The 27,772-nt window shown below is 41.8% G+C and overlaps 1 protein-coding gene and 1 long non-coding RNA gene across 3 annotated transcripts in view; both read right to left on the minus strand.

The window, feature by feature from the left end:
- Positions 1-490: 490 nt before the first annotated feature.
- On the minus strand, positions 491-2,322 carry LOC131229040 (uncharacterized). The gene is made up of 2 exons (XR_009163140.1): positions 1,994-2,322; positions 491-767 (listed from the first exon to the last, which is right to left on the minus strand). It is a non-coding gene; the product is annotated as an uncharacterized LOC131229040 (long non-coding RNA).
- A 50-nt stretch (positions 2,323-2,372) lies between these two features.
- LOC131228497 (uncharacterized) overlaps positions 2,373-27,772 on the minus strand; it is a 134,357-nt gene continuing 108,957 nt past the window's right edge. Inside the window, exons 9-11 of one of the 2 annotated variants that reach the window (XM_058224178.1) lie at positions 19,796-19,867; positions 2,621-2,734; positions 2,373-2,520 (exon numbers count right to left, since the gene is read on the minus strand). In XM_058224178.1, the coding sequence (XP_058080161.1) occupies positions 2,428-2,520; positions 2,621-2,734; positions 19,796-19,867 (279 nt within the window). In that variant the 3' untranslated portion in view covers positions 2,373-2,427. The remainder of the gene's footprint in view (positions 2,521-2,620; positions 2,735-19,795; positions 19,868-27,772) is intronic. The other variant, XM_058224179.1, reaches the window with a different exon arrangement.

A 27,772-nucleotide genomic window follows, 5' to 3' on the forward strand; every position in this document is an offset into this window, starting at 1 on the left:
CACATAAGGAATTAGGGTTTTTAAGAGATTTACCAGTTATGGTGCTCCTCTTTACAAACTTTGGTATAACCTACATGTAAAGTATGTGATCCAATCCATCCATGCACCTAAATTGACCAAATCCATCCACTTACCGTGGCTACTTTGGAAAAATATCCCACATAAGTCCAATAGATCTTAGCCATTACATGTCTAGCAAGATCGATTTAATTTTATTTTTTTTTTAAAGAAAAAAAAAAAAGAGGAGAAAACCAACAATGAAAATCAGCAACTGAAAACTTACAAATATTAGCAAACATTTGATTGCGCTGGTCAGCTTGAAAAACACTTGATGAATAGTCCAAACTATAAGATTAGTTCATAAATCATATCCCGGGTCACCAAGTGGAATGAATTAGATCTGGTGAGCCTAAACCGGACTTGATGCATATATCCAACCAAACAAACCTATCAGCCATTAAAGCAACCTGTTGAAGTAAGCCAAAGAACATTATACCAAGACCTTAAACTCTCCACACATCTTTACCTCTAAAGATTAGTCAAAGCTAGTGTATACACGAGTCGATCTAGAACAAACATGACGAGTCTCGCAATCTAGAGACTCGAAGTAATCCTTTAATACAATCATCCAACAAGTCTAATAACAAGATTCCAATAGTAACAATGCGTAGGGAGATGGCATCAAATAATAAGCGGCCACAATGGTGAAGACTTTCTATCTTGACTAGTCATTGGTCCATACGATCGAGGATGGTTCATCCTAAAACCTATAAAAAGATAAGGTCATGAAACAAGTGAGCACCAAGACCATATAGTTGTTGTACCCAAAATCGAGTTTCCAGTGACAATAAAGGAAACCCTTCATTTTAACCCATGAAGACATGTTCAGCTAAGGTAAATTCATGTTATGGTGTTAATAACAAGTCCACACAGGATCCATAGTCATCATGATTAATACTCAAGATCAACATTAGCTTTTCAAGGTACACAATAACATTATATCCCTATGATATGAGTGGTAGAATCCTGTGCAATACCTATTTATGCAACGCGTACAACAATAAAGCTTTATTAACCAATCATGTTGTCTGTGCAACAACCACTCTGTCCATCAGGTGCGCTCCTCAATATTAGGCTCTAAGACCAAAAATCAATAAAATGAAAAACATAGGTGGGCTACAAGTCATGGAACAAAGGGGATGGTATGGGACGCCTATCTTGATGTGTGTATTTCATCGAACTTGTAGGTGGAAGCTTTGTTAGGTCCCACTGCGGTGCATGTGAGACATCCACTTTATCTATCAATTTCACGATCTTACATCAGAGCATGAGCCCAAAAATAAGGTAAATCTAAAACTCAAGTGGGCCATCTGGTTTCCATATCATTTTAGTACATGATTTCAAATTTTAACCAGATCCAAATATCAGGTAGACCTACCACTAGAAACAATGGTGAATGACCCTTAAAAGTTATATTTTCCCTTCATCCAGGTCTGGTTGACTTTATTAACAGGTTTGATGGAAAAGAATCATTACGGTGGGCATTACCGTGGGCCCTAGGAAGTTTTTACTGATGAGCATTCAATCACCACTGTTTCCTGTGCGTTGATCCACCTGAGATTTGGATCTGCTTAATTTTTGGGAACGGGTCCTAAAATGGGCTGGAAAAATGGATGGACAGCATGGGTATACAACACATCATTAAGGTGGGCCCCATAGTAAGGGTAACACCCACTAAAATGGATGTTACCCGGCTAACACCTAATCCACTCTCCATTAAGGGGCCACACGAGTACAAATATTCCCACCTAGATGAATAGAAAGTACAAATATCAGCCTGATCGAAAACTTATGTGGCCCCATGAACTGGCCAATGTATCAAGTGTGCCTGACAGGTGCAATATCCAAGCCTACATGCACATGTGATGGCGTGTTCATAAACTGTCATGTACACACGCACGTGGGCTCAGCAAAGCTCAGGTTATTGAGGTACCTGATTCGAGATTTAGCCAGAGTCAGGCGCAACTCCAACTCAACCAGATTTAGTACCATGTTGCCCATAGTACATATAGATATCATCTGCATTAATCTTCAGTTCTTGGAGTGATGATGATCTGGAAAGCACCACAAAAATGCCTCTGCTACCTTAGTTCTGACCGGAGCTCAACCGACTGGTGCTCCACTGATAATTCCAATATGAGAGGGTTGTAGAGATTTTGCTTTTGAGAGAGAGAGAGAGAGAGAGAGAGAGAGAGAGAGAGAGAGAGAGAGAGAGAGAGAGAGTGTGTGTGTGTGTGTGTGTGTGTGTGAGAGAGAGAGAGAGAGAGAGAGAGAGAGAGAGAGAGAGAGAGAGATGTGCAGGGGGGTAATTCGTAATACATTTCATCATTTGGCAAACAAAAGGACTAACAAGTGCATGGCCTTGCATCACATCCCAAACAGAAAGCAATTCGAATAGCAAGGGAGATAAAGAGCACTATCTTCCACTGCCATTGGCTGCCTATATGGATTTAGTTGAACCTGCAGGGGATGAACACAAGAAATTGAATGTAGTAACTCAAATTTTTTAATGATTGCCCCAATAATCATTTCAGTATATGGAAGAAGAAACCAAACTTACAGGAATTGTGAGAGGGCATCCTGTTACAGAGGTTATGCAACGAGCAGCTAGATGCGCAGCTTCTTCACAGTAATCAGAAAAAATCGCTGGTACACCCATCTTTTGTATTAGTTCCTGAAACAGCATATCAGCCAGTTGGATATGGTATTTAACTTGAATGTAGCTAGGGCTTTTATGGCAATGGTCTGGAAATTAAAATCTGAAATTTCAATAACTAGTATCTGGTAGCATGCAAAACAGGAATAAGCTATGATCAGAATTGCACACGGCATCCATCTATGAGCAAATAGATGGTACATGGAAGCCATGAAACGGACATCTCAACTTAACAGTCCATTCAACAAAAGGCATTTCCCTTTCCATATCTTCAACAGGAGAGCTCCACATGCCGATGGTGAAGGTGCCCCAAAGAAGAGCTGCAAGCAATTGTTGTAGAATGAAAAATAATAGAAACAACTAAAAGGTTTGACTTGAATGTGTTTGAAATATTAAGAATGTAATTGGCAGTTGTGAAGAATTTTTTTGAGTTTTTGAGTTTTCCTGCAGTGCGCTCCCATGCATGTCCACAGTGAGTAAACAATGCTAATGATTATTAAAATTACCTCAAGCTTCAAATAATAGAAGAGATTACAAACCCCAAGAATGAAGAACTCCTTTCATATATACTTTATCCTTTTAACTGTATGAACCATATGCAAGCTTGAAAATACTATGTGAAAGGTAGCACACTCTATAATAAAATGATTTCTAACATGGCTACCGCACCACTTTGAGAATCCATTCACCAGAGCAAAAACACATGAATGAGTTTGTCACAAGGTGGAAAAATACCATTCTTCAACTTTTCGTCCAGCTCTTCCAAGTGAAAATATCATCTAACTTTGAAATTTTAAGATGTTTTCCCAGCTGGAAAGGGTTATTTGTATTTCTCATCTAAAGAAGATCAAACGCTTGAAAAGTACATTAGGATCACTCACTTATACAGCTGCCCATTTTTGCTTGACATAAAATACTCATAAAGTATTAAGGCTGTGTTTGGATGCACTGTTAAATTCCATTTCAATAACTAGTTCCATCGAGAGGAGTTAACCAAATTGCATTCACCTTCGCATTCAGGAAGAGGAAGTAAGCGCTCAAATTGCAGTTACATTCCTTTTAAGTTTAACTCGAAAGTAACATGATTGCAATTTGGATCCTAGTCCATCAATATGAATATGAAGGCAATTGCAATTTGGTGTATTCTATTTTATTGAACTAAGTATCGCAATGAGAACGTCGCCCACTGAAATCAGTGATTGAAACTGGTATGAAACAGAACGTTGCCCACTGAAATCAGCGATGGGGGACCTCGCCAGGTCCGGTAATGCCGGACCCAATGAAGATTGGCATCTCGTTAGAGGAAGATGCCAAGCAAACTGCAACGAAAGACTGCCCCAATCCAGCATTGCGGCGCCGGCTGGTTTTCTGCCCCCAGGTCCAAATGGGAGGAGAAAGCACATCAATAGCAGCGACTTCAGCCTGTTTATCAGGAACATTACCTTCGATACTTCGTTGGAAGACCTCTTCCAGATCTTCAGCAAATTTGGGAAGGTTATGGACACGTACATTCCGAAGCTTCCGGGGACTCTCAAGCCGAGAGGCTTTGGCTTCGCTCGTTTCAGATACGAGCAGGAGGCAAAGAACGCCATGGATGTTCTAAATGGCAAGAGGATTGATGGCAGAATAGTAGAAATTAGATGGGCCCAGAGAAAGGGAGCTCCGACGGCAGAAGCGCAGACTCGACACAACTCTGCCCAGAGGTATGTAAAGGTCGTTTCAAAACCCACTCTCTCTTTTGCCAATGCAGTGAACATTGAAGCACATTCACGGCTAGAAAGAGCTCCACGGGAGGAAGAGGCAGTCACCATTGCAGACCCGAAAGCTATAGAAACCAGATTGCAGACTTCAAATTGGGGGTGGTAACCACGGTTTCAAATCTCGACATTTCGATCCTCCAAATCAGAAGCGCTATCAGGGCATCCTGCTTCGGACCATCCATAGGTGAACTCAAGAGAATCTCCCCAAACAAATTTCTGATAGTGTGGAAATCCAAACAGGCGCAGGATGAATTTCTGTTGGATTCGGAGCTTCACAAAACGTTGAACATAACCAATGTAGCAAAATGGACCCCAGAGGAAGTTTTTGGAGGGGAAGGAGTGTGGATCAGGTTATTCGGTATACCAGCTCATGCTTGGATGGAGTCAGTTTTACTGGACTTGGGAAATCAGCTGGGAAGAGTGACTCAAATCGATCCGATAAGTGCATATGGAATTTTCCAAAGCTTCACTCGAATCAGGGTGGCCATACGTCCCCGGAAAAATCTGCATAATGTCCTTAATCTTGTGGTTCTAGGCAGATGCTTTCCTATTATTGTAGAGTTGGAACCCATCAGTAGAGCAAATATCCCAGTTGGGGTGCAGGGCCCAAAGGAAAGCACGAGGGAATGGGTGGAAAGAAGTTTCAACAACAAACAGGTAGGCACAATTACAGGCCAGCGACATGTTTGTGAAAAGGCCTGTGAGGCGGCAGAGACAGATAATGTCACTCAGTGTGAGCTGGAAAACAATCTTATGAATGAAGAGACGGTAGCTGGAAGAATAGGAGAAATAATACCTATCTCACATATCATGGACAAGGACAATCCAGCTGGTACATTTCGTACAGGGGCCGATGGTTACTCAGCTCCAAACATGCTTTGGGAAGAAACAAAATTGCTGCAGTGAATGGTACAAGTCAACTACAGAATGATGCTTCTATTGCCACAGATCATGATTTGGGACAAACAGATTTACCTACAGCAAATGGAGAAGGCCAGCAGGGGGGACCTTCCCAGCCTTCTCAGAGACAACAATCCACAGGCACGAGTCCTCAAAAGGAGTTCAGAATTCAAGCCGGCAGCAGTGGTACTAGTGGTCCCAGCCCGTCAATCCTCCAATGCCAAACTTCAAATATCCAACAACAAAAACAGCAACTAAGAAGTTCCATGGCTGACATCTCCAGGGACCTTTTCAGCATGGAATTTGCATCAACTGACCATCCAGAAAATCAGCATGAGGTATACAAGGGACCAGACATAAACAGCAGGATGCCAAGAGTGTACAGGCGTAGGAGAATAAGATCGGAAGGAAATTTGCCTTACATGTTGGGCACACAGTCTCTGGAAAGAGAGGAAGGGACACAAACAGCAACTGAGGATTTCTTTGCTGATTCAGAAAATGAGATGAATGATATGCAGCTCACGCCCACTCGGCATAATATTCAAGAGGACTCACAGCTATCAGACAGTTTTAACTCTCCACCGAGAGAGGACTTGCTGCTTAACCATCAATTGGAGATCGATTTATCTCCATATTTTGGGCACCAATGTTTTGAGACCGAGGCTGGAGAAAGGGCAGTCTCGCAGGAGCACCCCTCATCTGATAAACCTCAGCAGAAGGGAGGTGATCCAGCAGGCCAAGTTACAGAATCTCAGCAGAGACACCCAGAAAAATAGCAGAATTTGGAGCAGGTCCCAACAAAACATCCAAAGCATAGGAATGTGGAAACTCAGAAAGAAAATTCCCAGGGAATGCAGCTGAACACAGTTATCAATGTCCAAAGGAGAAGGCCGCGCATTTTCTACAGCAGAGGCGATTGGGAAACCAGGCTGAGAAGACTTAAACGAAGGGTAGTGAACACAGGATGTATCACGGATGGATAAGATTCTTATTTGGAACGCTTGGGGTATTGGAAACCGAAGGACAGTCAGAACCTTGAAAAGAATGATGAGGACTCACAACCCCTGGATTGTGGTGATCCTTGAACCGATAATCAGAGATTCAAGCAGAGTGAGGATAGGCCTATCGCTGGGCTTTCACCTCTCCTTCTCAAATGATGAGGAGGGTGGCAAAATCTGGTTCTTTTATAAAGATTGTTTCTCTTGTTCAATTTTAAAAACAACTAACCAATTACTGTCTGTAAACATGTACATCCAGAACATGCAGCTGTCTATCAACCTAACCGCTGTTTATGCTAGCTGCTCTCGGATTACTAGGAGGCAGCTCTGGAATGATTTGGCAGATATTTCTAATGGCCTACATGGCCTGTGGGGTGTTTGTGGAGACTTCAATGCTATCACTACAGCTGCAGAAAGGAGCAGGGGAGCTTTTGACAGACACAGTGCTAGAGAATTCTGCAAGGCGATCGAGAACGCGAGTTTGTTTGATGCAGGCTTCACAGGGCCGAGGTTCACATGGTGCAACAACCAGTCTGGCTCTTCAAGGAGTTGGGCCAGGCTAGACAGAATGCTCAAAAATACGGCCTGAGCCTCCACTTTTCTAACATTCCAAATCAATCATTTGCCATGGATTAACTCGGACCATTGCCCTTTACTTCTGTCCTTCCCTCCTCAACCGCTAAGCAATCCAAAACCGTTTAGATTTCAGAAGATGTGGACGAAGGAGAACTCTTTCATGCAGGTGGTCAAGGAGGCTTGGGACAAGGTAGATTCTTATCATCCGGTCCTCAACGTGCTTGTAAAGCTGAAGAGTGTGAAATCACAGCTTAAATCCTGGAACAAAGAGCACTTTGGAGATATTTTTGAGAGGCTAAAGGCGGCAGAAACCGAAGTAGCAACCTTAGATCTTCAGCTCTAGCTGTCAGATTCAAGCCAGGGAAACGACACGAACCTGCATCACAAATTTCAGGAAGCATCTGAGCAGCTGAACCAGTGGGAGACAAAACATGAAATCTTTTGGAAACAGAAGTCCAGAATAAGCTGGTTAGACGAAGGGGACCGTAACACTAAATTTTTTCATGCCACAGCTACTGAAAGACAAAGAAGGGCCAGAATTACTAGTATTCAGCTAGTATCAGGGGAAGTAGTGACGGATAACGAAGAAATCAAGAAAGAAGCAATCCGCCATTTTGAGGAATTGTTTAAAGGCAGAAGCAGCACATTAAATTCGGATTTGCTTGAAAGGGTGCCGCATTTAGTGACGCAGGAGATGAATGACTGTCTCATGGCGCCTCCTTCCATCCACGAAGTAAAATTAGCTATTTCCTCCATTCCGTCAGAAAGTGTGCCGGGCCCAGACGATTTTTCTGGTGTATTTTATTCGGTTTGTTGGGACATTATTGGCCTAGACATTCACAAGGCAATGGTCTACTTCTTCCAGGGAGGGAAGCTTCCCCGGGCTGTTAATTCCTCGCTGATATGTTTGATTCCTAAAGGGGCCGCACCTTGGAAATGGGCTGACTACCGCCCTATAAGCTTATGCAATTGCCTCTATAAGATCTTCTCTAAGATCATAGCTGTCAGACTCAGCCAGTTCCTCCCCTCTCCGATCTCCCTAGAGCAAGGGGCTTTTGTCAAAGGCCGGGCCATCTTGGAAAACATTGCGCTTTCACAGGAGTTGTTCAGGGAGGTAAATAGGAAGACCAGAGGAGGGAACGTGGTGCTAAAGTTAGATATGGAAAAAGCGTACGACAAGGTGGATTGGGCCTTCCTAGCAAGTTTTGGCGCTTTTCTAGTTTTGTGATAGGTGGGTCAACATCGTGGAGAACTGTTACTCAAGTTGCTGGTTCTCAGTCTTGATAAATGGGGAAGCAACCGGTTTTTTCAAGTCCTCCTGTGGGCTGAGGCAAGGAGATCCGCTTTCGCCAAGTTTGTTCATTCTGGGGGCAGACGTTTTAAGCCGAAGCCTTCATCACATGGTGGCGACGGGTAGTTGTGCTCCTTTCTCTATCGGGAGGGGCTGCCCAATTGTTTCACATTTACTCTATGCGGATGATACACTCCTCTTTCTGAATGGAGGTATGGCTTCGATGAGAAGGATTGTAGCCTTGTTGGAGGAGTACTAAAATGCATTAGGACAATGTATTAATAAAAGGAAAAGCTCCTTTTATTGCTCCGACAAGATTCCGGTTGCCAGGATTCGTCAAATCTCCAATTTGCTCAGCATCGGCAGATCCACAGGCCCTTTTCTCTATCTAGGGGTCCCCCTGGCAGTGGGAAGGCTGAAAGCTTGTGCTTTCCAGCCCTTGCTTGACAAAGTGGAAGGACGGATAAGGGGTTGGAGATCCAGGTTTTTGTCACAAGTAGGGAGAACGGTCCTTATCAAGCATGTGTTGGGTAGTATTCCTATACACACTATGGCAACGTCTTGCATTCCAAAGCAGGTTCTATCCACGATAGAGAAAACATTCACTTCTTTCTTTTGGGGGTGGGCAGGTGGTAAACGTAAACTACATTGGAAAAGTTGGAAGTGCATACCAAGGCCGGAAGAAGAAGGTGGATTAGGCATCAGGAAACTAGCTGAGGTGATGGAAGCTTTCCAGATTAAAATGGCTTGGGTGCTTCAGTTCCGCAGGGAATCCAGCTTATGGGCTTCTTTTATGGCAACAAAATATAATTTTAATCAGGAAGTATCGGTGGCTGAAAACAGTACTAGGCGTGCATCCCCCTATTGGAAGAAGATCTTGAAAGTTATTCCTTTCCTGGTTGATAAGGTCCAGTGGAGTGTGGGTGCAGGTGATTGCAGTTTTTGGAGATGCAATTGGACAGGCCTTGGCCCTCTTCAGAATTTTTTGACGTCAGAAACCACAGCCGAAGTTCTCTCCTTGCAAGTTAACCACGTTTTGGGTCCGTTGGGTCCTCTCCCGCCATTGGTGGCTCTACCCATGCTCCTCAGTGACGTCTTTGCTCATATATACCAGCGCGGATTCTGCGTTTCAACTGGTCCCGATACTCTTCTTTGGCCCTTCACTTCTTTCGGCGTCTTCACCGTAAAATCAGCCTAGGACGTCAGCAGGGCTATCACTCTTAAAAAGGGCTGGGCACGATGGGTGTGGCACGGGAAACTTCCGCCAAAAATCTCCTCTTTTATCTGGAAAATTCTTCACAATGCTATTCCAGTTGAGAAAGCAGTCCAATCCAGAGGCGTGTCCCTTGCATCTAAGTGTGGCTGCTGCAGGGATGACTCTGAGCAGGGCCCAGCCGAAGAGTCCGTGTCTCATCTCTTCCTGAACAGTCAACAAGCCTCATCAGTCTGGGGTTTTTTTGGAGTGCAAGCTAGGATTTCCATCACACAGGCGACAATGGTGGAAGCGAGGATTATGCAGTGGAGGCGGGCCTGCGCAAACAGAAGAGGACGGTCGGTTAGCAAGCTTCTCACACCAGCCTTTATTCTTTGGGAGCTTTGGAAATCTAGGAACGGGGCCTTTTATGATGATAGAGCTATGAAGACTCAATCGGTTATTGCAAAAGTCTCTTGGTGGCTGACCACAACCAGGAATGAAGACATCAAAAGGAGGTATGTGCAGCTACTTCCATCGCAGCAGTCCGTGATCTTATGGCAGAAACCCCCTGCCGGTTGGGTGAAAGTTAATGTTAAAGGATCCTCTAGGGGCATTCCAGGCTTCGCAAGGGGTGGTGGTGTATGTAGAAATGACAAGGGAGAGTTCATATTTGGTTTCGCTTTTGGTTATGGTGTGATGTCGAATATAGGAGCTGAGGTCCGCGCGGCTCATGATGGGCTTATTCTGTGTTTGGAAAAAGGTTTTTCCAAAATTGTGGTGGAGTCAGATTCGGATTTGGTGATTAAGGTCTTCAATGAGGAAGCAAACATCGGTTGGCAATGAAATGGATGCAGAGCTATAATGGATAGACTTCGGGATCTCGCTTCGGTGGAGTTCAAACACGTGTTCAGGGAAGGAAATGCGTCGGCTGATGCGCTCGCGCGTAAAGGAAGTGTGTCCCAAGCTCGTTTCTTTACTTCCAGCAGGGCGGATTTGCCTCAGCAGGTGAGGGGTTTACTCTTCTTGGATAAGGTTGGCCTTGGATCGATCAGAGAGAGGAAGAATTAAGGCCTGACTTCCTTTTGGTGTTCCTTTTTGGTTTTGTCTTTTTCGGCTTGGATGTCCTGGCTTTTTTACGATAGGTCTTCTATAGGTCCTTTTTTCCTACGAAGACCCGAAAATATGTAATTTTGTCCAGAAATGAATATACCACTCTCCTTTATAATTAAAATAATTAAAAAAAAAAACACTAAGTATTGCAATTCCATTCAACGGTGTATCAAAATGCAGCCTAACCTATTTTATGGAATCTTCACTTTATAGATATAGTTTCTGTAGGACTATACTCTTCGGTAGAGCTGCCAATGGGCCGGGCTCGGGCCTGCCAAAATCAAAATTTTGAATGGCCCGGCCCAACGGCCCCACCTGAAACAGTTCAAAATCCGGCCGAGGCCAACCCCAGGCCCAGCCCGTTGACAGCCCTACTCTTTGGTGTACATGCATTGTTGTATATTTGAGTGTGAGAATGCACATGTTCAGCTGTCAGTTGTACACCATATGCTTTAGAGATAATGATGCATCTTTTAAATTTGATTTGCATCTATTTTGAGTTTATCTTTTGTAACAAATGATCTATAAATAAGAGTTAGTAGAGGGAGGGGAATATGAAGAAAATATTCTCAACTTCTCTCTTTTCTTCCTCTCCATGTCTTCCACAATGTAGTCTCTTGAGTTTAACATGGTATGAGACCCATGATACCTTTCTTCTTTTCAATCTCCATAAGTTCTGCTTCCTCCTTTTTTATTTCTTACAAGTTACAATCCTATCATGAAGTTTTAAAGGGCTCTCCCTCACTAGCATATCTAATTGACTCTCTAAATCTGAATGGATATGAAAAGGGTTGGGTTGTGTATCAGCAACCACTGGAAGTGCAATTGGACCATCATCCAACCACCAAACAAAAATGATGCCGGAACATTCTACAGCCACTAGGAGTGTTGTTGGAACATTCAACAGCTATCATAAGTGCTGCAAGAATGTCCTCCAGCCACCAGAAGCATTGTCACATAATACAAAAGTCACCAGAAGAGTGATAAATCCTCTGGTAGCCACTAGATATGCCCATGACTCGATCCCAGCCACCAAAGTGCCTACGATTCAAATCCCAGCCACCACAAACATCAAAATCATCAACTTCTCCAACAATCATCAATTGTAGAAATCATAAGATAAATGTGGACTGTGTAAACACAAATCAAACTTACATAAAAAAACAATTTTTCATTTTTTAACACATTTTTTTCTTCTTGTTTTTTACCCTCCTCATTTCTTGGGAGGGAGGGAGGGAGAGAGCGAGAGAGCGAGAGAGAGAGAGAGAGGGGGTTTGGGATATTTGAAAACCCAAAATAAAGACATCACAATATCTTTTTCTTTGATAAATATATTCAAAAGTCACTTCTAATTTGACAAAGGTAACAATACTAAAGTACCCTTGTAAGTTTTTAAGGTAAAGTTCTTGAACACCAAACATAAAGGAAAGACAAGAATCCTTTAGTATTGACAACTTGTATAAGGTAACAATATGTATACCTTACACAAGTTGTCAATTACCAATATTGATGGGAAATGGATAAGTAAATTCTTCTTATTATTATTTTTTGTATATTTATATTTTTCCATATTTTTTCCATGTTTCAAGAAAATCAGGAAGAAAAAACTTACAATATACGATACTATTTGCGATTTCATATACAATTCAAGCCCTATTATGGTTTGCGATATGAAACTATTTTGACAATAGTGCTCCCAAGAAACTGCCCTATGGTTTTGCACCTTCATTTTGCTAATGATACTATTCTAGTTGTGAATAGCAGGCAATAGCCAATCAAATGAGCGATGGCCTTTCTGTTGGAACACTAAAGTTCTTTAGGTCAATATTAATGTGTCAAAGAGCAGCTACATTATCCCCAAGAAAGCTCTGAGTGCTAGGGCTCATTTGACGGGTCAAATTATGGGGGTATATTACTAAATGTGATATGGGCCTACATAGGCCCACTTAGATGGGTTATTTTGGTCTAAGACAGGGAATTATTATTATTATTATTATTTTCTTATTAACGACGTTTCTATATTATGAAACTTTCAAAATATAGAAGAAGGAGAGGGGAAGTGTGAACCCTAGCTTCAGCCCATTCTCATGTTTGTAAATTCTCCTCCTCTCTCTTTCTTCTTCTCTATTTTCTCTCTTTCTACTAGTTTACATGGTATTAGAGTTTTGTCATTTCTTATCCTCCTACTTCTTTTCTAAATCTTCTTATTTCTTTTCTTTTATCCCTTGGTGTCCCTTATCCTGCTTGTGCTGAAAATTTCTTAAGAAACCTAGGGTTTCTTTTTTGTTTCTTTTGTATGCCAAGCCTTTTGCAATGGTCTGCATGTGCATGTAGGAATGAATACTTTGGCTTCTTGAATGATATCACCTCACGTTTGATCGTTACAAATGTGTGGGTTGCTTGCCCATGTTAGATGGCATATACATGACTATATTTCTTCACGGCCAGCTAGAAGTAGTGGACATGTGGGTTAATTCTTCTCATTGAGGTGATGAGTGTATTGCGTGAAGTGTTCAATTGTGGTGCTCATCGATTGTGCTAGGTTAGTCACATTCGTTCCTAGAAGTACTCTTCTTTTATTTTTCATGGAGAAACAAAGCAACCCGAAATTCTGATGTATAAACCCATCTAATTTTTTAAGGTTTCAAATAACCTCTATAAATTAAATGGGACAAATTACTTAACACTAGTCTAAGTCAATCCAAGTTTTTCTCATGACCAATGGAAAATTGAGATATTTGACCACAGAGAAACCTGATGAAGAAACCAGTACTTATGACCAAGGGAAAATTGAGATATTTGACCATAGAAAAACCCAATGAAGAAACCAGTACTTATGACCAATGGAAAATTGAGATATTTGACCACAAAGAAACCCGATGAAGAAACCAATACTTATGACCAATGGTCTAGGAAAACACCCAATTATGACCTGGTTATGGAATAGTATGAAACCCTCCATGAGTGCAAATGCCATATTTTTTATAAGGCTAAGTGTAGGATTCTCTATGAGATGTGTTTTCATCTGATAAAGCATTTCTTGTAATTATCAGTTATATTAAGAAATATCCTAGCTCCAACAAGGAGATAAATTGTTGAGCAAATTCTAATCTAAACTCTAAGAAATGTTAGAAGAGTTGATTGTGCATCAACCACTGACAAGTGACAACCGATTAGGAGAACCTATGTCAACAGTGTAAAGAGTTCCGACTGCCCATGTCTTATCTGGATTGAAACATGAGTATGAATCAATTTGTGCACAAATTTTGGGTGGCAAAGATGTGGCATCTCTAAACAAGGTGTATACATGCCTCCAACGTGTATCTTTAGGCTCTACAAGTTGAGCCAATAACAACCCAGCTCTAGCATTGTTCTTTGGTCGGGACTATGGTGACAACCACGGAGGAAGCGATGGTCGGGGTACATGGGAGTTGGTAGTGGCAGAGGTCGTAGACCTATAAGTGCATGCATTGCAAGTTCTATAATTATTATGTTGAAAATGACGGGACCTCCATAAGAAGCCCGCATTGAGAAGCCCGCATTGGCTAATCAAGCTTCCCACATTGGAGAGAATAGCATGCCTCCTGTGGCTAATTCTACATCTACTACTTCACAGATACATATGACTGGTGAGATGGTTACTGTGACTCAAGAAGAATATTCTAAATTGTTGAACAATCTACAAAATCAGTTTGTTCCTACTACTTCTGCAACTACTTCCACCCTTATGGTTACAATCATGACCTCAAGTATGGCTTCTTAGGATCCAAGCCTCATACTCCATGGGTAATTGACTCTGGAACGTCCGACCATGTCATATGATAGGTCAATCTAGTATGTTTTCCTCTCTTATATTATCATTTGTTTTATTTGTTCCAAAATTTCCTTCAAGCCTTCTATCTATTAGCAAACTTACCAAATTATGAACTATTGTGTCACTTTCTATCCTTCACATTGTGTTTTCCAGGACTTGAAAGCAAAAGCAAAAGGACATGAGCATAAAGGACTATAATATCTTAATCGTGATGTTGTGGACACAACAACACAAAAAAAGACATCTCAACTTATTAGTGGCACCACCATCTAAGTCATCTATCGTTGAAGATTTTTAAGGGTGTTATGTAGCTTATCAGTGGTACTACCGTCTCAATCATGTATCATCGAATATTTTTAAGGGTATCATTCCTTATTGTCGATGTCACGTCTAGAGTGTGATGTTTGTGAGTTGAGTAAGCATCACTATGCTAATTTTCCACCACGTGTTGAGAAGCGTTGTTTAATTCCTTTCTTTTTAGTTCATTCAGATATTTAGGGTCCAATTAAAATATCTAGTAGATTTATGTTTAAGTATTCTATTACATTTGTTGATGATTATTCAAGAATGGCATAGCTTTAATTAATGAAAGATATATCTAAATTATTTTCTATTTTTAAAACTTTCAACATGAAAGTGCAAAATCAATTTAATTCGAAAGTGTATGTGTTTCAATCTGATAATGCCAAGCATTACATGTTCCAAGCTTTTAGCTAGTTTTTTTCTTTTTTTCTTTTTAAAAATTTATTATTTATTTATTTTAATTTTTTTCTGAAACAGGAATCTTACATTAAACATCATGTGCACGCACCCCACAATAAAACGGGGTTACATAATGGAAAAATTGTCACATTCTTGAGGCAACTCATGCTCCCTTAATTCACGTGAATGTTCCTAATAGTTTTTTGAGTAATGCAGTACTCGAAGCATTTTTTATTTTTATTTTTAATAAATCAAATGCCCTCATCTGTTTTAAATGATCAATCACCTCATCAAGTTTTGTTCCTACATACTCTATTGTTTTCTCTGCCTCCTAAAGTTTTTGGATATGTTTATTTTGCCCATCAATTGAAGTATGGCATGATAAGTTTGATTTTCGAGCAATTAAATGTATTTTTTCTTGAATATTCTCGCACACAGAGGGATAATCATTATTATGGTTCCATCACTTAGAAGACAACATGTATGTGCAAATGTTACTTCTTTTAGTCTACCACATTCATATCAAAAGATACCAAATCTCTTGATTCAGAAACCATTACAGTCAACAAAGACATCTAACCTCCATCATCAACTACCTCTTCCATCCCACCGTGACTCAACTGAAGGCCTACTCATGGTAAAAATGAACAGACGGTACAGTTGATCATGATGTGTTGTCCAACATATCTTCTTGGACTTCCATCTCACGAGTTCTCTAGATACATCTAATATTCCTGTTGCCTTACAAGAAAATGTAAGTGTACATGTATTGAGCATCCCATCTCTAAATATTCATTACTTATCTTCGATTTTCCACAGCTTCACACTGCCCTAGTCTTCTCACTTTATTCCCAAATCATATGAGGAAGTTCTGTCACATAATGGGTGGAAGCAAGTTATGGAGGAAGAGATTGATGCATTCATCGGAATGACACATGGGAACCTACCACTCTTCCAACCAATAAACGTGTTGTGGGTTGCAAATGGATGTACATAATCAAGTTTCATCCTGTTGGTACGTTTGAATAGTTAAGAGCTCGCTTAGTCGATAAGGGGTATACATAAACACTTGGTGTTAATTATTGTGAAACCTTCTCTCTTGTGGCAAAGTCGAATTCCACTTGGGTTATACTACTTATAGCTTATTAATCATGGTTGACCCCTCTTTAACTTTACATTAAAAATTCATGTAGCTATTAATCATGGATGACCCCTCTTTAACTTTACATTAAAAATGCCTTCCTTCATGGTGATCTTACAAAGGAAGTTCATACGGAGCAAACTCCTAGAATTTTTGCTCAGGGGAGTCTGATAAAGTTTGTAAACTGCGAAAGGCAATTTATGGGTTAAAATAGTCTCCACGTGCACGGTTTGACAAGTTCAACAAGGTTGTATTAAACTAAGGTTTCATTCGAAGCCCTATTGATTATTTCGCTTTTTTTTTTCCTGGTATCGTAGGTTTCATTGTGCTTGTAGTATATGTAGCTAAATTGTTGTTACCGGAAGCAACAACAATGGGATTGAAACACTAAAGAGGTATCTTCAATAACATTTTCTCACAAAAGATTTGAGTCATCTCTGATACTTCCTTGATATAGAAGTAGTCAGATCCAAAGGAGTTAATCTATCTCAACATAAATATGCTCTGGATTTACTTATGGAGACAGGTCTTCTTAGGAACAAGCTAGTTGATAGTCCAATGAATCCTAATCACAAGCTTGTAAGTTGTAAGTGATCAAGGAAATGCAATGGAGGATGCAGGGAGGTACAAAAGATTGGTTAGAAAACTTATTTACTTAACTATTATTCAACCAAACATGTCCTATGCAGTGAGTGAAGTAAGAAAATTCACGACTTCTCTAAGAGTACCTCACATGGAAGCAATTATTCAAATTTTGTGTTACCTCAAAGGAGCACCGCATCAAGAAATTGTATAAATGGAAGTTTCATCTTCGGGTCACAGGATATTCAAAATCACACTGGATAGGTCCCTTAGAAAATAGAGGATCCACAATTGAATATTGTACATTTGTGAGAGAAAATCTAGTTACATGAAAGAGCAAGAAGCAAAGTATAGTGGCCAGATCGAGTGCCTAAACAGAGTACAGAGCAATGACTTATACCTCCTAAGAGCTGATGTGGATCAAAAAATTGTTACAAGAAATGGGATTTAAAGTAAACCTACCTATGCATTTATTTTGTGACAATCAGACTACATCACACATAGCAAAGAATCCAGACTATCACAAAAGAACTAAACACATCGAAGTCAACGATCACTTCATAAGTGAGAAAGTTTCCAGCAGTGAAATCTCTACTCCATATGTTTAATCTTGGGACCAACTTGCTAATGTGTTCACCAAGGCTCTTCATTCCACTCAAGTTACACATATATATTCCAAGCTTATCATAGATAATATCTATGCTCCAGCTTGAGGGGCTGTGTTAATGAATGTGATATGAGCCTACATAAGCCCACTTAGATAGGTTATTTTGGTCTAGGACATAAATGGAATTTTTGCTTTTGTTATTAATGGCACTCCTATAATTATGAAAATTTCATTATATAAAAGAGAAGGGGAAATCTTCTTCTCCTCCTCCTCCTCCTCTTCTTCTTGTTCTTGTTCTTGTTCTTGTTCTTCTCCTTCTTCTTCTCCTCCTCCTCCTCCTGCTCCTCCTCCACCTTCTGCTTCTCCTCCTCCTCCTCCTCCTCCTCTTCTCCTTCTCCTTCTTCTCCTCCTCCTCCTCGTCCTCCTTTTTCTCCTTCTGCTTCCTCCTCCTCCTCCTCCTCTTCCTGCTCCTCCTCCTCCTCCTTCTTCTTCTCCTTCTACTTCTCCTTCTCCTTCTGCTCCTCCTCCTCCTCCTCCTCCTCCTTCTCCTCCTCCTCCTGCTTCTTCTCCTCTTCTCCTTCTTCTTCTTCTTCTACTTCTTCTCCTTCTCCTGCTTCTCCTTCTTCTCCTTCTTCTCCCCCTTCTCCTCCTCCTTCTGCTTCTTTTGCTTCCTCCACCTCTTCTCCTTCTTCTTCTCCTTCTACCAGTTCCACTATACAAAGGGAGTCCAAGCTATTCATGCCTGTGGGGAAGCTTGTTTTTATAAGGAATGTGTTAATAGAGATGCCAAGCCATATCCTACCAGCCATTGGATGTGCCGGTAAGTGTTATTCCTCAAATTAAAAGATTATTGTCAAACTTTCTTTTGGGAGAAAATGAGGGAAAAGCCAAGAGGCATTGGCTTAAGTGGATGAAAATATTTTCCCATCCATGAAGGGGGTTTAGGGATTGGAGCGATGTTGTATATTATGAAGAGTATAAGACTGAAGTTAGCTTGGCCTTTACTATTAAGAGGTCAATATTGACCAAATTTATTCAGGGTAAGTACTCAAAATTTATTAAGGGAACTGCTGGAGAGAAAATTAGCTTAATTCAAATCATCTGTGTGCTGCTTACAATCAATTTCAACAAACCAAATCCAGAGGTGAGAAAGTAGCTGATTTATCAAAGGTGATGGGGCCTGGAACATAGACAAATTGAACAATAAACTGGCAAATGAAGTGTACAGCAGAGTTTACAATCAGAGGTACGGTACCAGAAAATGAAGGTTGACTATGATGGCATCCTGCCATATTTGGAGCTTTTTCTGTGAAATCAGTGTGGCATTTGGTGCAATATAGCCTAAGTAGGCTTGGTCTAGATGGGCACAACATTCTCAAATACCATAAAAAATATTAGTTTTCATGTGGAAGTTGCTTCATTCAGCATTGCCGTTAGACTCTCTAACCTGGCGATTAGGTGTTCATCTCCTCTCCATGTGTAACTGCTGTAAAGGATTAGACAATATAGACATTTATTTTGCAATGGATTGCTTGCAAGGATCATGGAAACACATCCGCACCATTTTTCAGCATTGCAATTATATATGGACTGACAGTTGATCAAGGCCTGCAGCAATGGCGCAGCTTGGCTAGAAATAGTAGTTTTTTTTAATGATCTTTCGAGGCATGGTTCCACCCATAATCATGTGGGAGCTGTGTTTAGAGTGAGAAAGTGGTAAAGTCAGTAACATATTGGATAAGCTAGGCTTGGGAAATAGTCAATGTAAAATATGAGAATTTGGTGTAAACGGTCAATTATGATTTCGAGATTAAAGTATGTATAAGACATTAGATTCTTTGGGTGTTTTTGACAGGCCACGCTATTCTGTCCCCCTCTTTATGATGTCTATTTTTCTCTAACCAATAAAAACTTTCAGGCCTTTGATAGGAACAATTGGTGAAATACGATCCCATAAAGCTGACTCTTGAAAATATCACCAGGCAGTGATTTTTTTTTTTTTCTTTTTTCTTTTTTGATGAACATCCACCAGCTGATGATGATGATTCATAATAGAAAATAATCACCAAATGAAGTCACCTAATTTGTAGTAACTGGTCCACATTGGTTTGAAATATATCAAATACCAAAATCCTAGTAAAAAATGAAAGTAACCCTATGCAGTGAAGCAATAGGTTGAAACATGAACAAATGAATTCAACTGGAAACGATCCCTATCATGGTATTTCCAAAAAGAGTGTGTTGTGTAATCAATTCCAATAAACAGGAAAATTTTCAATATTTCACACATGATAGCTTTGTCCAAGTTGAGCCACTTTAATGCACATAATAGCATATTCATGATAGACTTGATTAAAAAAATCAATACATTACAAGACAACATGTTGGGATAAGAAAGCATACGATGGTTGGTAACCAGCTAGGATATGCGGCTATTCCAGCATTTGAAGCAACAATTAAGTGCGGGAAGGAATCCTGCTCAATGAATAGAATTTGTGATGAGCCAGAGAGAACAAACAGAATAGCATGGAGCAAACACATTAGAGACTTCCACGCGGTCAAAATTAAGACTAACATAACATTTGAATTTTAAAAAAAAGCATACGCAAGAATTTTAGCGAAAAGCAATCAGCTTTTCGACAAACATGATATGAAGATAATCTTTAGGACTTTTGTTAAAGAAGGCAGCACATAATATAAGTCTGTCCAGACTCCTGCTCATTAGATGAGCTGGTGGAGACACTGTAGTGTGTTTTAGTGATCCAGTGTTCAATCCCTGGTAGTGTTACCCTTCAAAAAAAAAAAAAAAACGTCTGTCCACTTGTATATATCATATGTACCCATGAAGATGAAAAACAATAGAAACCAAATTTCTTTTGCACCAATATACACAAACATCAACCACAATCATCCATTAAATCATAAAGCACAAAGGCCTATATCTCTACAATCTTCATAGCAAACTATAGGATTTTGAAAATCCAAATTCACTATTCCATCTGAAGTTTACTTTTATCTACCATTGTCAAAAGCTTTTACTTATTTGACTGAGCAGATTCAATTAACAGTTGAATGACAGGACCTAGATACGTATTGGTGCATTACATTAGCATTACCAGCCATTTCAGATCCAAGTGTTTTTTACTACGGTCAGTATTTATCTATTATTGTGATGAGATTTTCTCACCCCACATATATCTTTAAACAGCACACATGTAAAACTCACACATGCAATACCTTAGCCGTGCAAAAGGGAGACTCAGGTGATGCAGACCAAAAATTAGAAACAATCAGTTGGATGGATTGCTTAGTCCAGCAGATGGGTCCACCCAGTGTTCGAATTATCTCCAATATTATTGAAATATCTCCGATATTATCTTTATCCCCAGCTCAGCAATACCGATAACACTGGTAGCGATATTGATAACGCTAGTAGTATCAGAAATTCCAAGTATAGTAATGTATCACTAAGTATCACAACGTATCAATATCGCTAATGTAATCGTCAATATTTTCAACAATGTAAATTCTAGGTGTCGCTTGTATTGCCAAATGCATCAATATCGCCAATGTATCACCAATATTTTTTACTATGTAAATTCTAGCTAATGGTTGTATCATAAGTGTATAGACGTGTAACGTCTCGGAAAAAAAAAAAATCCGTACAAAGACCCGAATTCCACCTCAGGCAGAACTCGCTCAGGACCAAATCCTTTAGAAATTAGACGAAAATTAATCAAGTGCTAAACTAAATTATCTATGAAATTAGCTTGAACCACTTTAAATACGAACTACAAGACCCAAAACGAGCAGAATCATTGACGCTACATTACCCTGAAACTTATAATCAATCTCAAAACTCGGTTGCTCTCGGGAGCACACCGAAACTCAGTATTGGACTTGTACCGAATGACAAAAGAACGATTACCATGAGACTATACGAATATGACCGCCTTACTGGGCTTGACGACCATCTCGGAAATCAAGTCCAGATAGTATCCAGAAACGTACAATTTTATCCTGGAGCGAAGTGTGTGAGAAACGCGAATATCTTTAGAAAATGTACTCAGATTTAAGTAAACTGGGCCATTTGCTTGCGGGCCAATTCTAAGGTTTCAGACTGTCAAAATCTGACCCAAATACACCCTAGGATCAGGGAAAATTTCATACGCAGGTCAGTGTACTTGTGGCCCAGATCGAGTGGCGGTGACCGTTAAACTGAAACTGGTCCTCTGCGGTCGTTCCGTAAATCCGATCGGACCGAAAACTTAACCTGACCTAGATCCAATGTCAAGAAACTTTCCCCATATCGTATGCAGATAAGGGGCCTCCAGATGTGCTCCGTTGGACCAAAACAGCCACTCTTTGGCTATAACCTAAGTGTACCATGGCCCTGGGGCCATTCCCTTCAGTTCTGGGCTTATATAAGGGCCTTTACCCACCCCTCTCTCATTCCATACGAATTCTAAACCCTAAGAGAGAAAAGAGAGAGAAAGTGAAGGAGAAAGTGGAGAAGTGAGAGAGCGAGTGTGAGATAGTTCCTGGGATTTGATCCCACTACTCCAAGTACGTAACTACCGCTTCCGTATCGCTATACCGGAGATTCTGATTCCGTTCTTAGGTAAGAAACCCTAACCCTAACCTGTTTTAGGAATCCAAATACGTAGATCGGTGAAATAGCTAACCCGTTTTATTGATTAGGTATTCAAAGTCTAGTTTAAAAGGCGAGAGTGTTCAAACAAAATCCGTTACGAGTTTATCGGCGAAAGGTGCGGACTATAAACGTTTAGGTTATGGTTTTCAAGGCTGTCAATGTCGGTTAATGATTTATAACTGACTTGGTTGCCATTTCTCATGCTAGATACGATGTTTCCCTCGCTTTACAGATATATATGAACTATGTTGAATATAGTGTAATTCATGTGTTTGTAAAAATGTTTGAATGGGTATGGAATTTGGATTCGTGCTTGCCATGATTATCCGTCGTGGATATATGATTGTTGTATATCTGACAACTCCTTGGTGAAAGGATTTGTCTTAATACATGTTATGACCAACATACGCCATGTATGTTGAAGTGTGTAGTCTAAGTGTTTGTAAAAATGTTTGAATGAGTATGGAATTATGATTTGTGCTTGCTATGATTATTGATCGCTAATACATGATCGTTGTATACGTGGCTACTCCTTGTGAAAGGACTAGCTATAGTATGTGTTTTCAACTAATTTATTACCTGTATGCAATATGTGTGGTCTAAGAGTTTGATAAAATACCTGAATGAGAAAATGCTTGATGTAATGTACTTACTGAGGGTATTGAGATAGGATTCTCAATTCCCTTATATATAGTTACAGTTTCCTTTATGCCACCTATCTTACTACTATGTGATTTACAGATGAATGCCTATGTACGATGACATGTGTGGTATGTGTTTGTTGAAATGCTCGAATGGGATTTATGTTTAGATTTGGTTGTCACATGCTGTCTTGGAATATCACATGTGGATGCTATTGGTTGGAGTGTGATTGGGGCTACGATGTAATCCAGGCAATCGGTAATGGTTTACGATCGGTGGTCGTACTGCTTAGCCACAACAGATACGCCTGATGAATCCGAGTCGTACGATGTTTGTCGACAGTGGTTAGGCCATGCGGAATGCTTACGCACTCATGTCGATCAAGTCAACGTACGCTCGTACCAGTCGAGCTTGTTAATTAACCCGATTGACCCAATGTATGTTCACCATGTATGGACGCTACTGCTTGAATATAAGGTACCAAACTTACCAGCGAAAGGCCCGTTTAACCTTGGTACCTCGATCCGCTAAGACTCATGAGCCGGGCATGGTGGTATGGGACACCGTGGTCGAGCTGTCGGCCTACGCTGAGGCGATGAGCCTCCCCATAGTGTCCAATGACCAACCCAAACTCGTGAGCCGAATACGGTGGTATGGGACACTGTATTCGAGCTGTCGGCTTACGATCAGGTGACGAGCCCGTGGTGACCTCGAGTATACTCTAAGATTAAGTTAAGGCGACGAGCTTTTCCGTAGTGACCTCAAGTATAAACCAGGCCTGTGCTGAGGTGACGAGCCGCTCCGTAGCTACCTGGAACTGTTCTTCGTATGTGATTAACTAGGATTGACGACCCTAGATGGATCAATGTTTGGGTAAATGATATGAAGGGAGGTACCTTAGCTTCCCAATCCTGCTGTATGAATGTGCCTAATTTAGAACTTGACTAATCACGATCATGCACTGCACTGCATGTGCTTTGGCGAGGAAGCGCACATTTCGGGAGGATGTCATGCGCGAACGTAAGATGAAGTCGCTGAGGGAGTGTAGGCAAGGGCATGCATCATTACCACGTACCATTCTTGCATTAACAAGAGTAATCTAGGACATGATTGTTGTACTGCTTTATCATTACTGCTTGACTAAATTGATAACATGTTAACCTTTGCCTTATAGTTCCACTGAGTTGATCACTCACTCCCACGTTCTGGGACAGTGTTTTAAACACCAACCAGATCCTGTTGTAGATGCAGATGATGGCGATGCTTTCGAGGCAGAGCCGGACTTTTACAATGATGAGGAGGAGTTCTCCTATATGCAGCTATCAGGCGGGTCCTAGATAAGACAGGATTAGGGACGGTTCGAATCTCTCAACTTTTCCTGATTTTTTTCTCTGTTATATGATAGGAGGGCCTTTGGGTTGGGCCTCCCGAATGTGTATTCTTGTTCAGCAGGGGGTCTTTGCTTTTATTTTGGCATGAGCCTCTGCTCATTGTTTTTGTAAGCTCTTTTATCCATGTCAATGAAAATTTGAGATTCTTTTTGGAAAAAAAAAAAAAAAAAGAAGCTATCAGGCAGGTCTATGTAGACCATGTTCTGATTTACAACAGTTTATACATTTTATATAATTATCACAGTCTTCTGCTTGCGCAATTTAACTGTCTCTGAAGTATGATATGTTGTTTGGTATAATCCCACTCATGTTTAAAGCACTAATACAGACAACATTTAATCATCATTTTCTATGTTGCATAAGTGATGTGTTAGAACTCGGGAGTTGGGCTCCTGCTCGACCCCCGATTTTCAGGGCATTACAAGTTGGTATCAAAGCATGATTTGGATAAAACTGGACCTGGGTTATGGTCACACAACGCACACTGATGTACTTTGACTTAGGAGGGGGCGTTAAAACGTAGAAATGATCACAGGACTCCTAGTTTCGCCGCCAGGTGAAACTGACCGTTGAAATCGGGGCTTGTATGCATCCAAGATCATGCGTGGTGACCCTAGATCTTTCCTAGACCATCAACCGACAGGTTTAAATGATGAATTGACAGATCCCATACTCGAACAAACCGAAAAGCGCGAATATACGCGAAATGGGACCCGAAACGACTCAAACAGAGTCGGGGGCCCAAACGACGCAAATCGGGGGGAATCAAAGTGGACCCCGCACCCCTACGGCACCCCGGGGACTATCCTGTGCTGTGTGCAAGACAAGGGTCGCCGGGTTCTGACGACTAGTCATATATGTAGTCATCTTTTAGTATGCCTTGTTGCTGGTTTCTTTTGTTTCTATGTATGGTCTTACCAGGTTTGGTTGTATGGTAGAGTAGGTTGTGTGCTCTAGTGTTTAAAGTTGTTTAGATTAGTTCACATGCATCTTCTGTCATGATTCATGTAAGGCATCTCATGTATTGTGACAATTTTGGTTAAATGAAATGCATGAAGTTCTTTTGTTATGGGATGTGTAAACCACTTGAGTAATTGAGTGCTGTTATGCTAAATCTAACACATGTTGCACCCTGTGTTGCGTATAGGGCATGCCTCCGAGGACTACTCGGAACACTACCCGTCTAGCACTTTGTGGATTGCTTGAAGGGGTACCTCCCCTGAGCGATAGCCGCATAGACCCCAGCTTGGGCCCCGACACGGACATGATGCTGGACTCACTACCGGCCACTGGCCCCACTACTGGGCCGCCACCTTATACACACTCGGTTCACGAGCAGAACCGTGCGTCTACCTCGACGCCTCACATGCCACAGTCGGCTCCTCCTGATGGTTGGAGCAGGTAATGCTACTAATGCAGCAACAGCAGCTGCAGCACCAGCAACACCAACAACAGTTTTTGGCCTCCATAGCAGGGGCTTTTGCCTAGAATATGCATGCAACCTTTCCTGCACCACCTGTGCACCCTGCTGGGAACACGAGTGCCAGCGGCGCATTCGAGCGATTCCAGCGCTTGCGACCTCCTACCTTTGCGGGTACTCACCGACCCGAGGAGGCCGAGTATTGGCTTGACCACATCTCTAAGATGCTGAAGCCGCTGCACTGCACTGAGGCGGAGCAGGTGGAGTTGGTCACCTTCATGTTTGAGAAGGAAGCCAGTATCTGGTGGGACAACATCCTTAGGACTGGCTGCTGGTTACATGTGGACATGGGATGCATTTAAGACGCGTTTCAACGAGAAGTATTTCCCTCTCACCAACCGTAATGAGGGAGAGTTTCTTTGCCTCCGACAAGGAGGGATGACCGTGGCTGAGTATGAAAACAAGTTCACGGAGCTGGCTAGGTATGCTCTGTTGATATTGGCTGATGAGCCGATGTGTATGCGACGATTTTCTGAGGGTCTGCGACCCGAGTTACGCTTGAAGATGTGTTGCGCTAGCATACCCAGTTATGCTGAGCTGGTGAGCATGTCTACACGAGCTGAACGGGACGGGGATAGTCTATCCCGTACTCGTGCACCCGTGGGTCCTCGGCCCCGCCCTGATTTTCCGACCAGGCCGTTCCTAGGTAAGAGGCCACGTGCGGATTCGCCTCCTAGGCTTGCGGTATCACCAACTTAGCTGGGGCGAGCAGATTGCAGTGCGATTACTGCGGGAGGACAAGCCACACGAATAGATATTGTTTCAGCAGGATGAGGGACAGCGGCTTCTCGCTGCCTCAGAGAATCAACCGCCAGCTTCCTCAGACTATTGCAGCTCCACCTCTACGGTCAGCACCTGCGCCTTCATCTTTTCAGCCACTTGCACCTCGATTTAAGCCGCCTCAACGGCCTATGGTACCGTAGTCGAACCGTCCACAACAGGCTCGTGTGCACTCACTTGCAGCTGAGGCATCCGAGATAACAGTTACAGCACCGATGGCTTTCGAAGTCACGGCGCATGTTCAAGGTATTCCAGTTTTCTTATTGGTGGATATCGGGTCCATCTCTATAGTATCATGCGCAGCAGTTAAGCGACTAGGGTTGGAAGCTAGTCCTATGATTGGGATGAGACTCCTTACTGCCATGGGGACCTTCTCAGACTCCACCAAGATGTGTAAGGGTTGCTTGATAGACCTAGGGAGCCAAACAGTACTCGTCGACCTGATGGTTTCCTCGCTATGTCATTATGATGTGATCCTCGGCATGGATTGGCTCATCGAGATGAGGGCAGAGATCGATTGCTATACCCGACTGGTGACTGCCCATGGACCGGAGGGTACGACCTTTACATTTCCAGTGCAGGTCGGTACTACCACATCAGTTGCTACGCTACCTTACTATAGCATATTGATGGGCCGACGTTGGGGAACACACCAGTAGTCCAAGATTTTGCGGACGTGTTTACCAGGATTACCTCCTCGGCGCGAGATTGATTTTACTATTGACCTTGTGCCTGGTCTGAGACCCATTTCATTGCCTACGTACCGCATGCCTCCATGTAAGATGGAGGAATTGAGGAGACAGATTGATGACTTGTTGGATTCAGGTTTCATATGGTCGAGTGTATCTCCTTGGGGAGCACCCGTGTTGTTTGTGAAGAAGAAAGATGGATCTCTGCGACTGTGTATCGATTATCACAGGTTGAACCAAGCGACGGTAAAGAACAAGTATCCATTGCCCAGGATAGATGATCTGTTTGATCAGTTGAAGGGGGCATAGTATTTCTCGAAGATCGACTTACAGTCGGGGTATCACCAGTTGCGCGTCAGGGATGAGGACGTGCAGAAGACAGCGTTCAAAACCAGCTTCGGGCACTACGAGTTTCTTGTGATGTCGTTTGGACTCACAAACGCCCCGGCCGTGTTCATGGACTTGATGAACCGAGTGTTTCGGACATATCTATTCCGATTCGTCATCGTGTTTATAGATGACATCCTGATATACTCCAAGAGTCAGGAAGATCACGAGGAGCATCTGCGAGTAGTCTTTGATACGCTCAGAAAGAACCAGTTGTTCGCTAAGTACAAGAAGTGCGACTTCTGGAAGGCGGAAGTCAAGTTCTTGGGACATGTGGTGTCCAGGGAAGGGATAGCTGTGGACCTTACTAAGGTAGTCGCAGTTCAGGACTAGGAGCAACCCGGTTCAGTTACTGAA

The sequence above is a fragment of the Magnolia sinica genome, chromosome 16, assembly GCF_029962835.1.
Source record: "Magnolia sinica isolate HGM2019 chromosome 16, MsV1, whole genome shotgun sequence".
Taxonomy (NCBI): domain Eukaryota; kingdom Viridiplantae; phylum Streptophyta; class Magnoliopsida; order Magnoliales; family Magnoliaceae; genus Magnolia; species Magnolia sinica.